Source organism: Chanodichthys erythropterus, chromosome 11, assembly GCF_024489055.1.
Source record: "Chanodichthys erythropterus isolate Z2021 chromosome 11, ASM2448905v1, whole genome shotgun sequence".
NCBI lineage: Eukaryota > Metazoa > Chordata > Actinopteri > Cypriniformes > Xenocyprididae > Chanodichthys > Chanodichthys erythropterus.
Window position 1 is genome coordinate 3,927,578 of NC_090231.1, and position 14,749 is coordinate 3,942,326.

Sequence of the window (14,749 nt, forward strand, 5' to 3'; positions counted from 1 at the left end):
AAACACTCAAATATAGAGGAAGTGAATATGATATGGGGGTTTGAGAAATAAACAAATGATGTGAAATGAGGTGATGAAAGAGGGATGAGAGCAGATATAATGATCACACTGTTTAAAGCTGCAGACAGAAACATCAGACTCAGGACAGAAACACACGACCTCTAAAGTAAGAACAACTCACATGTTCATTCTTCAAACACAACTAGACTTTGAGATGTTAATATTGTCTGAATGATTGTGAATTTTGTTTTTCTGCTATTTTTAAATGACATGATCATGTTTTACTCCAAGATGAATATGGGATTATCTGAGTTTTTCAATGTGTTTCTTCCTCAGAAATGGAGCAAACTCTATATTTCATTCTTCTTCTCATTGGTGAGTGTGTTTGTTGTTTTATTGATGGTTTATAGTTTCATCAGGTTTGACTCTGTTATGAAAAGCATTAAATCAAACCCTCTCTTTCACAGCTCTCTGCTCCGTATCTGAATGTGTTCAGCGTCAGTATTACTATATAAGTGAGACGAAGAACTGGACTGAAGCTCAGAGATACTGCAGAGAGAATTACACAGATCTGGCCACCGTTGACAACATGAACGACATGAACGAGCTGAAGAAGAGTGTGAATTTTGATGGTTGGTATGGCTGGTTTGGGCTGAAGAAGACGGGTGTTGAGAAATGGCAGTGGTCTTCAGGTGATCCTGTGCTCTATCTGAACTGGTCTACTGGACAACCAGATAACAGAGCTGAGGAGTGTGCTGTGATGAAGAATGGACAATGGCATGATTTGTCATGTAGTGAAACTCGTCATTTCATCTGCAACAACAGTGAGTTCAGCTATTTAAAATTACAACCATTAATTTATAGATGCACCATATACCAAATATAACGACTCCAGAACATTTACTTCTGATTAGAAAAAAAAAAAAAAACATGCCTGTTGGTTAAACTCACTTAGTTTGATAAATAATTTGCATAATTTTAGAAAAAAAATTATAAAAACATACAAAACCATTTTTTTCCCCCAAACCAACTGTTGTAGTATAACCATCAAAACAGAAGTGATGTGTGAACTGAATTTGGTGACACTACAGTGTGTAACAGTGAAGATATTGACTATTTTTGTAGTAACACTTGTTTTACACTTTGCAGACGGTCCCTTCAGCTTCTGCACATAGAGATCAATGTATTTTGTACGTAACGGAGGAAGACTCGTTTTGAGGAAAATTAGGTTGTAGCTCATTGTCTACGATTGTAAAGAGATGTTATTGTGTTTTAACAAAGTTTAGCTCATGAGTTATTGATCCAGGAAATCTAAATCTGTGAATATGTTGCCAACTTCACTGAACTTATCCGTTGTCTTTCACTGACGTCAAACGTGTCTTGAACTAAACACTGAACAGATTTCTTTATATTTCAGTCTCAGTTCAGAATCAAACTCTATTAACTGCTCCATTGTTAATGTACAGAGCTGTCTGAACCACTGCCTGAGGGAAATTAAACAGGAAGTGTTTGTCTGAACTCACAACAGGTTTTGTCAGAAAACGCAAAAGATTAGAAATATATTTTTTCCTTCCATCCCAATTTTTTCCACCACCATGTCCCTTTAGGAGCTCTGCACATTTTCATATCTTAAGTGAGAAAAATATATAAATAAAATTTAGGCTATGTGTAAAATAATAATAATAAAATGTGTAAAAAGAACAATACACAATCCTTATGTATACTGATAAACTGTTTGCAGATATTCTCTTCATCAGGTAGTAGGTCAATTAGATTTTAAGACAGATTACAAAACTACCACAAAAATAATAATTAATGTAAATGAATTAATTGACTCACTTTATTCCAAATGAGTAAAACAGATCAGAGATGTATTATTACTCTCATCATCAATATTCCTCCTTTTCAGATATCTGAAAAATGCAGCAAATGAATCTGAACTCTTTTATCTTCAATCGTGGAGGTCTGAGCAATCTGGGTCTTTCGCCTGGTGCACATGATGTTCAGACCCCAGACAATATATGATTTAAATAATGTTTTAAACACATGTAGCCTACTATTTTAAACACTTTATTATTATTATTATTATTATTATTATACCTCTATAGTGATTTTATAGTAATCTATAGTAATTCATTATAGTTATTGTAAATTCAGTTTAAAGATGATCTAGTCAACGTTTCTCATTTTCATTCAATGAGATATGGAAAATGAATGTCATATGCTTTAGTTTAGAGGATGATTTCTGTCCTCTAGTGGAAAAAGACGTTTAAAATGAAAAAGACACACTGAAATGAACACTATAACCAGTAGATGGCAGCAGATGACACTCGTTAGCTCATTTACCGCTTCCTAATGTAGTTCTTTTCATGTTTTGCTTTTGGATTTATTATAAAATATATATAATAAATTATTCATGCTAATCACTAAATAATGCATTAAATACTTTCAAATGTTTGTAGATTATTTAAAAACATTAAATAGGCAGATTTTTAAACATTGCTTTAAAAAGGACATGAAAAAAAGCTCTTTAAACTGATGTTTAAAGCTGCTGAAGCACTCAGCCAACACAGACTTGTTCTCTTCTTCTCCTCTGTGTTGCTGCAGGTCTATTAATCTTCATTTCCTCTATTAATGCACCGCTCTACTCTGACAAATGCTCTATTCTGTCTGTCTGTTGCTGCAGTTATCACTGTCAATCACAGCAATTTCAGGAGTGATTTGTGGAGCAATGGAGCAGATTCACTCCTGTAAATTACAGTGTAGTTTGTGTTCGCTCACTATCTTATCCAGTGCAATGTGCATTAGGTGAGGAAAACTGTGATTAGTAAGTATTAGTGATTCTCATTTCTTTAATGATAAAACTGGCATTTTGGAGATACAGTAAATGGGCTTTATTTCTCTCTTTTTAAAACCACCTCTGGTGTGTGATGATGAACTATGAGTTTTTATTTATTTATTTATTGTATTCTTTGCACTGTTCTGAACATTGAGAGATCTATTGTTGAACATAAAATATCAGTGTTTATTAAGGACTTACAAATGATTTTAAATCAATTTATTTTCATACATTATGATTTAATGGTGATGAATGCACTGAAAATAACTTTATCATCTTTTCTTCTCTGTAATAAACGTTCTGTGTTATTTTGTCAGTCAAAATTAAAACTGTTGGATGATATTCTTCGTTCTCTTTTACAAACAACCAAAGATAATGTGAATTACAGTATTTACACTGTTTTCTTCATTTTTAATTACAGTGTTCAGTGTTTATTATAAGCAGGTCGAATCCACAGCTCAGTTCTCACTTCATCATGAGACTTTCAAATAAGATACTCTTTTACTCAACTAGGTTTTTTTTCTCTACTCACACTACATTTTGTGGAAAGTAATGTTACTTTTCCTTGATTATATTTTTTCAGTACTCTTTCCACCCTGATGACAGGTTTAAACTAACACTCATTCTGTTCACCTGTAGGTGTCGCTATTACCAAAATGATTATGCTACTTTTTAAAATCATCACGATGTTTACAAATGTTACTTCACGTTAAATCTTTAAAATAATCCTGAAGATATTGAGAAGATTCAGTATATCATCAGCTGTAGAAACAGTCTTTGAATGACACGTGTTTCTGATGTTTCCACTGCTGCTCCTGTTCACATCAAACCATAAAACTGTGTGAGATTTTTATTTATTATATTTGTTTTTCTTAAAGTGAACACAGGACTCGTCTTTGTCAATCAGACGAAGAATTGGAGAGACGCTCAGAGTTACTGCAGACAGAATCACACTGATCTGGTCAGTGTGAGGAACCAGAATGAGAATCAACAGCTTCAGAAGTTCATCAATGATAGTCACATATCTGGTGATGTCTGGATCGGTCTGTTCAGAGACTCATGGCAGTGGTCAGATCAGAGTAACTCCTCATTCAGATACTGGAGGTCTGGTGAACCTAATAATGATGGAGGTAATGAAAACTGTGCAGTGATCAAAGGGGAAGCTCCAAAAGAGTGGAACGACGTCCCTTGCAGTGATCAAAATCCTTTTGTGTGTCATGAAGGTGAGCAGATCCTCACAAACACACACAATCCATCCATCAGCTCCAGATATCTTAAAGGGTTAGTTCACCCAAAAATGTAATTTCTGTCATTAATTACTCATCCTCATGTTGTTCCAAACCTGTAAGATGTTCATTCATCTTCAGAACATAAATGAAGATATTTTTGATGACAGAATGTCAGATTTCCTTCCATTGACTGCTTTTGTAACTTAATTGACACTTCAAAAACTCCATAATGAGATTGGAAAACAAATCCATATAAATTGAGTGGTTTGTCCAAATTTTCTGAAGAGAATCGATCACTTTATATGACGAACAGATTTAATTTAGTCTTTTACTCACATGTAAACATTGATCAGCGAACATAAGCAGAAGCTCAACCTAACATGCTCAAACGTGCTGCGTAACCAATGAGGTTCATTCTCGTTTGAGTTTCCAGAAGAGGATTGTTCTTTGTGTTTTATACATGTTAGGTTGAGCTTCTGCTTATGTTCACTGATCAATGTTTACATGTGAGTAAAAGACTAAAATTTTGGGGTGAACTAACCCTTTAAAGTTCAATGTCTGACATGACAAATTCCTCCACAGTGTTTGTTCTGCATGTTGTTTTTGATCAGTCTCTCTCTAGTTTCTGCTTGTGGTTTGTTTTGTGTCCAGAAAAACTGATTCTGATCAAACAGAATCTGACGTGGTCTGAAGCTCTGAGATACTGCAGACAGAATCATACGGATCTGGTCTCGGTTCATTCAGAAGAGATTCAGCGTGGCGTGATGAATGTGGTTAAATGGGCGTCTACTGGGGCGGTGTGGTTGGGTTTGCGTCACTCCTGCACTGTGGGCCTCTGGTTCTGGGTGAGCGGACAGACCGTGTGCTATCAGAACTGGGCGATTGATGATTCAGAGAACTGTGATTCTGCAGTGAGATCTGGAGCAGTTCAGTCTGGAGGAGATCAGCGCTGGATCAGCCGTCCTGAGACTGACAGACTCAACTTCATCTGCAGCAGAAATGAAGAGTGAAGGATTCGTTTGTGCTGTTCTTTCACTTTCATTTTGCCTTGTTCTATCTTTTTTTAAATTGGCAAAACACTTTTTGTTCTGTTTTCATCAGATAATGTGCTTATATCAGTACAATTTAATTAATTTAAGAGTATAAAATACCAGTGTGCACTATATATGTTTTAAAGACCCCATGAAATCAAAATGAGTTTTCATCTGTGGCTTTTAGAAACATTCGGAAATTGCAGTCATTCTCTTCTGGAAAAATGGCTCAATATTTTAACACAGACTGTTCAATCAAACACACTTACAGTCAACTAGACATTAGAAGATCATGATTCAAGGATTTGGCATAAATCATATTGACTATTTAAAAGAAAATCAAAGTAAAGCACAATCACATCAGCTGATTTCGTGGGATCTTGGGATTCAGGTGGTCAGTCTAGTCATATCTTTACAAATTACTTGTTTAAAATGATTGTGAGCATCTATATGTCTTAGTGAAATGAAATATGGTTTATTCTTAAAGAAAAACTAAAAGTTGAGTATAAAGTTTCTTGTAACCTGTAATTCAACAACACCAGCTCAAATAAACTTCTTGACAACAGCATTCTTGTGTTGTGACGTTTTTAAAACACAAATATACATACAATTTTAATAATAGAAAATGTTGAATGACATACAAATTCTTTAAAATTATTTTTTATAATCAATTCTACACAGTAAAATCCCCAGAGTTAAATCAGCTCAGAGTTCATATGTTCCTCTCTAAATAGTGTTAAAGTAACACTGCAGAAAAATATCACTGTTATTCCAAGTGTCACATGACAGATTTGAAGAGCAACAGGCAACTTTACCAGCTCAAATATTTCTTTTTATTTTCTTAATGTTCAGATTTATGGTGTTTGTTCTTCAATGATTGGCCATTAATAAACATTTGCTAATATTGTCTTATTATGTAACCCACTCCAGCCGGGTCCAGCCTGTCCCAGATGTAGTAACATAGATAACGACTGGTGCTTTCCTTGAAAATTAGATACTACAAGAACAATTTGTTATATAACGCTGTGCCTCCAATTAATAAACCTTCACTCTCATGTGTTTGAATAAACAATGTATTAAATAGACAATATCTAAACAAAAATATCAATAAAACAAAAGAAAGAAATATATGCGTATATCAGTTTATACAATAGAAGAAACAAAAATTGTTAAGGGAAAATCACACTGAACTACACACAGTATGATATAATCCAATAGTTCAACACTGTACGAGACCCCAAAAAATATAATGACTACATATAGCTGAACTGAGAGAATTACTGTTTTTACTATTTTGAAATATTTTAAAATCTGTGATCAAAGCTGAATTTTCAGCATCATTACTCCACTCTTCAGTGTCACATGATCCTTCAGAAATCATTCTAATGTGATGATTTGCTGATCAATTATTATCAGTTATTTTTTGTGCTCAATTATTATTAATGTTTCTTATTATGAATGCTGACATTTTTTTTCTTATTAATATTTTGGAAACACTTTACCTTATGGTTCCCTTTCTAAAGGGTTTATAAAGGTGTTTGTTAATGAGTAATAAGTCATTTACAAATGCATTATAAATCATTAATAATGCTGTTATAACTGCATGAATAAAAAAGGGCAAATTTAATGCAATACCTGCCAAATAGTGAGACGTTTTTAACTCATATGTTATAAATGCTTAATAAATGTATTTATTCACACTTATTTAACTCAAAACCAGATTCCTGGTTTATTTCATGATGCAGCAAAAATTTACTATCATAATTAGACTGAAGGGTATTGTATTTGTGCTTTTCTTATTAATATCTCATGTTAATATCTCACGAATGCCACTTATTATGTTGCTTACCAAAAGTTTCTGTCTTACCCATGATACTCTCCATAAAGGTCATGATGCCTATCCACAGCTTGTTTATCAAGATGAAATTGAACCTTTTTTTTAACAATATATTTATTATTTTCACATGAACAATTTACAGAATCAGTTCAGTATACAAGTAAACTATTCTTTCTAAACACCCTGTCACCCCTCAAGAGACAGAACACTTGCATGGACATTATTACAAGCCCTTGAGTTGATGTGTAAGATAAAAAATATAATAACAATAAAATATATAAATGCATTAAAAAATGTTAAAGAAGGGTTAAATTATCACATCAGCATTTTCAACGCAAATTATTCAAATATTCAGTACATTTGCCCCAAATTATTTTTTTCAAATCAAACATTATTTTTTCCACAGGCACATAGGAGAAAAGTTCTCTAAGCCATATAGCATGACTGTGTGGTTCTTCTGATATCCAAAGTATAGCTATACATTTATTTGCTGCTCAGGGCCATCTTAAAAAAAACAAAAAACATAATTGATCAAATTGGAGGGACGATTCATTGCCCAAAAGTGAACCTTAATGTAAAGTGAAAACCTGTGAACCATTTATTAATTAGTTATAAACATCAATAACCTGTGAAAATGTATTTCATGTGAATCATGTATTTCTATATTATTAATGTACACACAGAAGATAGTATTTTTTTCTGATGAAATATTTTATTTTTGATGCATGTATCAGTAAACACAACTTTAAACTTGAAACAAAAAAAGTTTCTAATTTTCTTTTACAGCACAAATTTACAGAGCATGACTTCTCATGAAAAGTGGCTTATGCATGTAAACTCACATTAAAACATTCAGAGAAACAATCAAGTATTCCAAAATAGATAATAAGATAAGCATCACACCTATAAGCCAAACGTAGGCTATTTGATACAAGCTGAATAAAGGTGTCACGGGTGCACAAAAACAAGATGTAAAAGATCCAATTGCAGCATTTATTGGGCAATCCACAATCGTACATCCAAAACAGGCAGGGGTCAAAACAGTCCACAAAACAAAAGGCCAGAGAAACAGAAGTACACGCAACATTAACAACGAACCACAACCAAAGACAGAAACAGCTCACTATAAATAGACAAACAGCTGGGTGCAATGACAATGAGATAATGAGTCCAGGGAAGTGTCTATTGGGTAATGTAGTTAGACAGGTGACAAAAGTCCATGTTGGAGTGCCCTCTGGTGGCTAAACGGGGTACTCCAACTCATGATCATGACAGTACCCCCTCCTTACGGAGCGGCTACCAGACGCTCAATGAAAAAAACAAAAAACAAAAACACAACTTTCAGGAGGGAGGTGGACTGGAGGAGGACCAGGGGGAGGGACGGCGGGCCAGGACCAGAGCCCCCAACCGAAGGCCAGGGGGGAGCCGGAGGAACAGACCACGGGGGCTCTAAAAAGGTCGGGGTCCTGGCTGAATGCCAGGGCGGCACTGGAGGAACTGACCAGGCGGGTTCCAGCGGTTCAAACGGCCGGGGCAGTGGCAGCAGGGCAGAAAGCCTGGACGACGGTGACAGGACAGAAGTCTTGGTTGACGGCGGCAGGACAGACGACCCGGGCGGCGGCAGACTGGGCGGCGGCGGCAGCATGGTGATGGCCTCCGTGGCCGAATCAGGGAGAGCGGGCTGCTCTGGGACAGCAGCGGGCTCAGGCTGCTCGGGCTGCTCTGGGATGACAGCGGCCTCGGGCTGGCAGACTGTTCCAAAGTCCATAGAGCTCGAGTTCATCCTCAGCGCACGCAGGACAACCAAAACATAAAAAGTGAGCACAGCCCTCTGGGCCAAGACAGGGCTGACCAGGAGAGCAGGCTGCTCTGAGTGCATCCTCCAGGCACGCAAGACCGCCAAAACATAAAATAATATAAAAAGTGAAGACAGTCCTCTTGGCCATCATAGGACTGACAGGGAGAGCATGCGGGACTCACTGGCTAGAGCGGGCTCTGGAGTGGACTCACTGGCTGGCGGAGAAATCCGGAAGCTCATGCTGCTGGATCAAACTAACACAGCGATTACTCAAATAATATAAACAGTTAGCTTACCCATCAAATCAGTAAGCACAAATTTTCACTTCAAAGCATGTTAAAACAGTACTGTGTGACTTCTGTGTGACACTGTGTGACTTCTTCTTGTGAAAAGTGGCAAGGATTTATTGGATGCTCACTAGCGCCAACTCCTGTCACACACCGGAACACGCATAATAATGTGAACCTGAAAGAGTATAAAGTATATAGCCTATTACTACTACTCATAATAATGATAATAATAATAATAAGAAGAAGAAGAATACATTGCATAGTATACATTATTGTCACATTTGGTTGTAAAGAGCATTGAGGAAGCAGGATTTAGATGCAGCAGTACTATTTTTTTTATTCTGAAGATAACTGAATTCAAAAATGTAGAACAAACTTGGGTAACACTTTATAATAACTGCACACTATGAAGCATTAGTTAAGCATTAGTTAATAGTTAATTAATCACTTATAAAGCATTAATAGACATTAGTAAGTCGTTTATAAATACAGCTATAATTGCTTTATTCTTGATGTATAAGCATATCTATAATGTGTTTAATATTTTTTTTTTTCATACTTTATTAATTATTAATTTATCATTTCTAAATTAAGTATGGGATAAGTTCTGGTGTGTGACGGGAGTTGGCACTAGTGAGCATCAAATAAAGATTTGCCACTTTTCACGAGAAGTCACACAGTACTGTTCCATTATGCTCTGAAGTGAAATTTTGTGTTTAAGGTTACTGATTTGATGGGTAAGCTAACAGAGGTGACATTGCAGACTATTTTACAATGTTTATATTATATGTATAATCGCTGTGTTAGTTTGTATATTATGTGTGTAATCGCTGTTAGTTTGTAGTTATCTTAAACAAATAACCGCTCCTGCGCTCCGCTTCTGTCACACGCAGGTGCTGTGTGGATGACCAAATACTAAAGTTACAGTATCCTTTATCATGATATCAAGAATAATTATGAATTGCTAATTAACATTTCAACAATAAAATACTAAAAAAATACTATCTTCTGTGTGTGCTTTAATAAATACATGATTCACGTGTGTTCACTTTACATTAGGGTGTACTTTCACAGGTTATTAATGTTTATATCTCATTAATAAATGGTTCACAGGTTTCCACTTTTACATTAAGGTTCACTTTCGCAGGTTATTATTATTATTATAGGTTTCATGAACATCTATATCGGACGTGCAGAAGACGTCAAAAAAGACGTCATAAAAACTATCATTCTGGATCCTCAGTGGACGTCTTTCATAGGTGTGATTGGCAAAGGACAAAAAAGCAGGAAACTATACGGTGCACTTACCATAGGGGCGGGGCTTTGTTATGGGGAGGGGCTTATGGAGGGGCGTGGCTTGTTTTGTACTTTTTTTTATGATAAAGTTATGTAAAATAACTGCTCAGTGCTGCAAAACACACAACTCTGCTAATGCTAACTTAATTCTATATAAACTATTAGGGCTGTGACGAGACAGGTATCTCACGAGACGAGACTCGAGATTGAGTTCATGAGACGAGACAAGATGGTGAAATACAGGACTAGAAAAAGTAGTCTGCAGGTGTATTTGAAATGTTTTAACTAATCATCTTGTAATGAATGTCATTTCAGTTCTACTTTCTGAGTATGAATTATCATATGCAGTAAAAGACAACAATACTCAAGCACTGTAAAAGGTTTTTCCTGACTTCTCTTCTGTATGATTTCAGTCTCTTCAGACCTTACTGTACATGATTTATGAGCTCCTACAACTTTTGACCTCCTAACTGAACTCCTTTCCACAAACTGATCATAGAAATAAAAACAGTATGAATAAAAATGTTAACACTTTACAATAAGGTCTCATTTATTAACATTAACATATTAACCAACATCAACTAACAATGAGCAATATCTTTGCTGCAGTATTTATTAATCTTTGTTTATGTTAGTTAATAAAAATAGTCATTCATTGTTAGTTCATGATAGTTCACAGTGCATTAACTATTGTTAACAAATGAAACCTTACTGTTTGTGCTTAATAAGATTAAGAGAAAACTGTTCATTTCATTTCATTTTTATGCTAACACTTTACAATAAATGCAACCATAATCGCACTCTCTCAATATTCAAAGTGCAAATAAGACCAATTTTTTCTTTGATACAGAGCTAAGAGATGGTTACAACTACACTGCCCAGCCTAAAATAGCTTTCATATTGAGAGATATTTGCATTCATCAGGGAGCCGCTTTCAAAATGCGGGGTATTGAAATCGCGTTTACTTTCACTTTCGTGATCGCGCGTACTCTGTGAATGTGGAGCGGTGGCGACCGTTATCCAACTGAATTAAATGTTTTTTATTTAAATACAAAGCAAAACGATAGTGGAGGCGTAATGTAAACGTAGCGGTGGCATAATCATCCTAACACTCTGTCATGGCAACATACTACTTTTCGCCTCGACGAGAAATCTCGTCACAATTTAGTCTCGCTCGTCACACCCCTATAAACTATATAACAGCATAGGCCTATTAGTTACTAGCCTAAACTGGACGGAGACACGGAGCGCCCTGTAACTCACTGACCTGCCTGCGTTCACAATTCACACGGTGCAGATGGGAGGGAGAACGGCTGACTACACAGTTTATGGGTATAAATTGTGTATTTCCCTCACAATTGTCACAAAAACTCACTAGTCTGTCCACTGTCTGTTCTCTCTGCGCGTTGCTTTGCGAGATCATGCGGCGCGATTTTTTTTCCCTCACTGTGTGCGCATTCATAACGGTGTGCGTACACTTTGAACTTCAACCGTGACAAATGATTGGACTACTTGCGGAGTGACATGACGACATGAATTGGAGGCACAAAAAACGTTGACAGCGGTGAGCGGTCATTATGTTTACCAATACTCGACCCATCGCAGACCCATTTTTTTTCGATAACGGTGATATGATTTTTAAACGCATTTCCGGTATTTCGATATATACATTACAGCATTTCTCACTGACTTGAGGCGCAGCCGTTAGAAAGAGCAGAACGCGATTGGCTATTTGCGTGATGACGTACACCACAGAGACACGCAGACACCAGCCTCAGCAGTTGTATGCTATCAAACGCGAACGCGGCAAGTTTTAGAAAATGAGTAGGCCTGAGGCAAATGCGACGGAACAAGCTTCCACAAGTAAGGAAAATCTCGAGAAAGCAGAAGAAATAGTTGACAAGAGAGGAAAGACCAATTCAGTGGTATGGAAGTGGTTCGGATATGCAAGATCTGATAAACTTCAGGTATCAGTGTGTTGTAAAATGTGTCGGAGAATGGTGCCGACTAGCAGCGGGAACACATCAAATCTGTTCCACCATCTGAAGCAGTTCCACCCGGTTGAATATTCCGAGAGTCAGAAGATAAAGCACCATAGAAATTTAACTGTCCTTGTAACATCCCCACCACCACCCCCATCTCCATCACCATCACCAGCGGTGTCAAAAGTAAAACCCCTGCAGCAATCGCAGATCGCTGCATTCATGCCTTATGACAAACAGAGTAAACGTAATAAAGACATTACTAAGGCTATTACAAACTTCTTGGCTAAGGACATGATGCCGTTTAGTACGGTAGAAAATGTGGGGTTCAGGAAAATGATGTCAGTCATCGACCCCAGATACGAGCTCCCTGGCCGAAAATATTTTTCGCGCACAGCTATACCTAAACTTTATGGTGAAGTTAGGGAAAGGGTGGAGGAGCAACTGAAGTCAGTGTCGTATTTCGCGACCACTGCTGACCTGTGGTCAAGCCGAACCTCGCAACCATACTTGAGCCTGACAGTCCACTTTATTGACCAAGACTGGAAGCTTGTCAGCTTATGCCTCCAGACGGTCTACTTTCCTGAGGATCACACAGGCGAAGCAATTGCAGGCGGACTTATGGATGCGCTTGCCTCCTGGGGACTCAGCGAGGACCGCCAGGTCTGCATCACCACAGATAGCGGGACCAATATCATCAAAGCCGCTGAGTTGAACAGATGGACAAGACTACAATGCTTCGGGCACCGACTAAACTCTGCTATTGGTAAGTTATACACAGTTAATATAAATGTTAGTGTTATGTTGTTGCATTCCATAATGTTTTTGTGTTAAAAAATTTACATAATCGAGTACATCATGAATCAAATTTTCTAAACTGTGTTTGTCTTATCCTGAATCACTACGGTACACATAAGTGTTTATGTGCATACTATATTGCATACTATATGCTTAACACGAAATAGACCTAACCTAAACGTAGCTTATCATAGAAGTGCTTGTATGTTTTTTGGTAGCTATTTTTATATTGTTTATATTTGTTTATATTATTTTTATATTCACACAATATTATTGTGTGCCATTTATGCTTGGTGTATGGTTGTTGCATGCCATGTCATAAGGATTGCATTGAGCATGTGTTATACTGTGCATTTTATTTGATAAAAATAATACAATAATTAAGGTGATTTCATTCCCCCATTTAAGTTATTTTATGGTCTATTAATTTAATCTTTAGTCAAGACATGCATATTTGTATAGATTATACATACAGCAATTCTCTTAATTAAATTCAAAGGTGTTTTACTGGCATGGGGCAGATGTTTACTTTGCCAAATCAGGTGTGAAATAAAAAAAAATGATGTAAGCAGGGGATTTGTGATGATTTGCTGTAAGAATAATATAAATAAACAAAAATGTTAGTTAAAATATAAATGCAAATGAATACATAAATGCTAAATATTGCAAACTATATAGTTTATTGCAATTTTTTTCTCTCTGTCTACAGAGAAAGTTAACCAAGACAAGAGAGTGGACAGAGCAATCGGGGTCTGTAAAAAGGTGGTGGCAGCCTTCTCCTACTCATGGAAGAAGAAACGGGACCTTGCAGCTGCTCAGGAGGAGTATCACTTGCCAAAGCACAAGCTCATCAGTGAAACACCAACAAGATGGGGCTCCCGTCAACAAATGGTGAAGCGGATTCTGGAGCAGAAAAGGGCCATCACAGAGGTCCTCTCAAAAGACAAGAAGACCAGGTCGCTGGTTCCTACCTGGCAAGATGTGGATGTTTTAGAGTCTATAGATGCAGCTCTAAGCTCACTCCTCGAATTCACTGATGCCTTGTCTGGTGAGTCCTATGTCAGTGTATCATTCCTAAAACCAGTGATGCAGCTCTTCAACGCCTCCATCTTGAAGGAAGCAGAGGATGACACAGAGCTCACCCGGACCATAAAGACAACAGTGATGGGATACCTCAACGAAAAGTATGATGACCCAGCCATGGATGATCTTCTTGACATGGCATGCCTTGTTGACCCAAGATTCAAGCTACAGTACACTAAGGAGGAGAAAAAAGAATACATCAAAGAGAGAGCTGTGTTGGAGATGCTGAAGGGAGAGAGAGCTGTTGTGGAAGAAGAGTCCAGAGAAGAAGCCGTCGGACATGCTTCTGCAGCAGTGCCACCACCAGCCAAGAAAACAAAGCGGTCTCTGGCTAGCTTTTTTCAAACAGGCCCACCACTACTATTAGTACCAACACAGAAGGCTTCAGTGCACAACAGGCAGTTGAGAGGGAGCTTGGCAACTACCTTCTGTCTCCAGATGCTGACAATGACTCGAATCCTCTGGATTGGTGGAAAGTCTATCAAAAGAACTTCCCCAGAGTAAGCCAACTGGCACAACATTACTTGTGCATTCAGGCCACAAGCTCCCCCTCTGAGAGGGTTTTT

At 37.2% G+C, this 14,749-nt stretch overlaps 2 protein-coding genes across 2 annotated transcripts; both read left to right on the plus strand.

Moving 5' to 3' along the window:
• Positions 1-338: 338 nt before the first annotated feature.
• Positions 339-5,133, plus strand: LOC137030621 (C-type mannose receptor 2-like). Its single transcript, XM_067401036.1, has 4 exons — positions 339-375; positions 468-824; positions 3,718-4,062; positions 4,720-5,133. The coding sequence occupies exons 1-4, from the start codon at positions 339-341 to the stop codon at positions 5,076-5,078; spliced, it is 1,098 nt and encodes a 365-aa protein (XP_067257137.1). The 3' UTR covers positions 5,079-5,133.
• A 7,184-nt stretch (positions 5,134-12,317) lies between these two features.
• LOC137030690 (E3 SUMO-protein ligase ZBED1-like) lies at positions 12,318-14,687 on the plus strand. Its single transcript, XM_067401129.1, has 2 exons — positions 12,318-13,068; positions 13,810-14,687. Exons 1-2 carry the CDS (start codon positions 12,318-12,320, stop codon positions 14,685-14,687), a joined length of 1,629 nt encoding a protein of 542 aa, XP_067257230.1.
• The last annotated feature ends 62 nt before the right edge of the window (positions 14,688-14,749 follow it).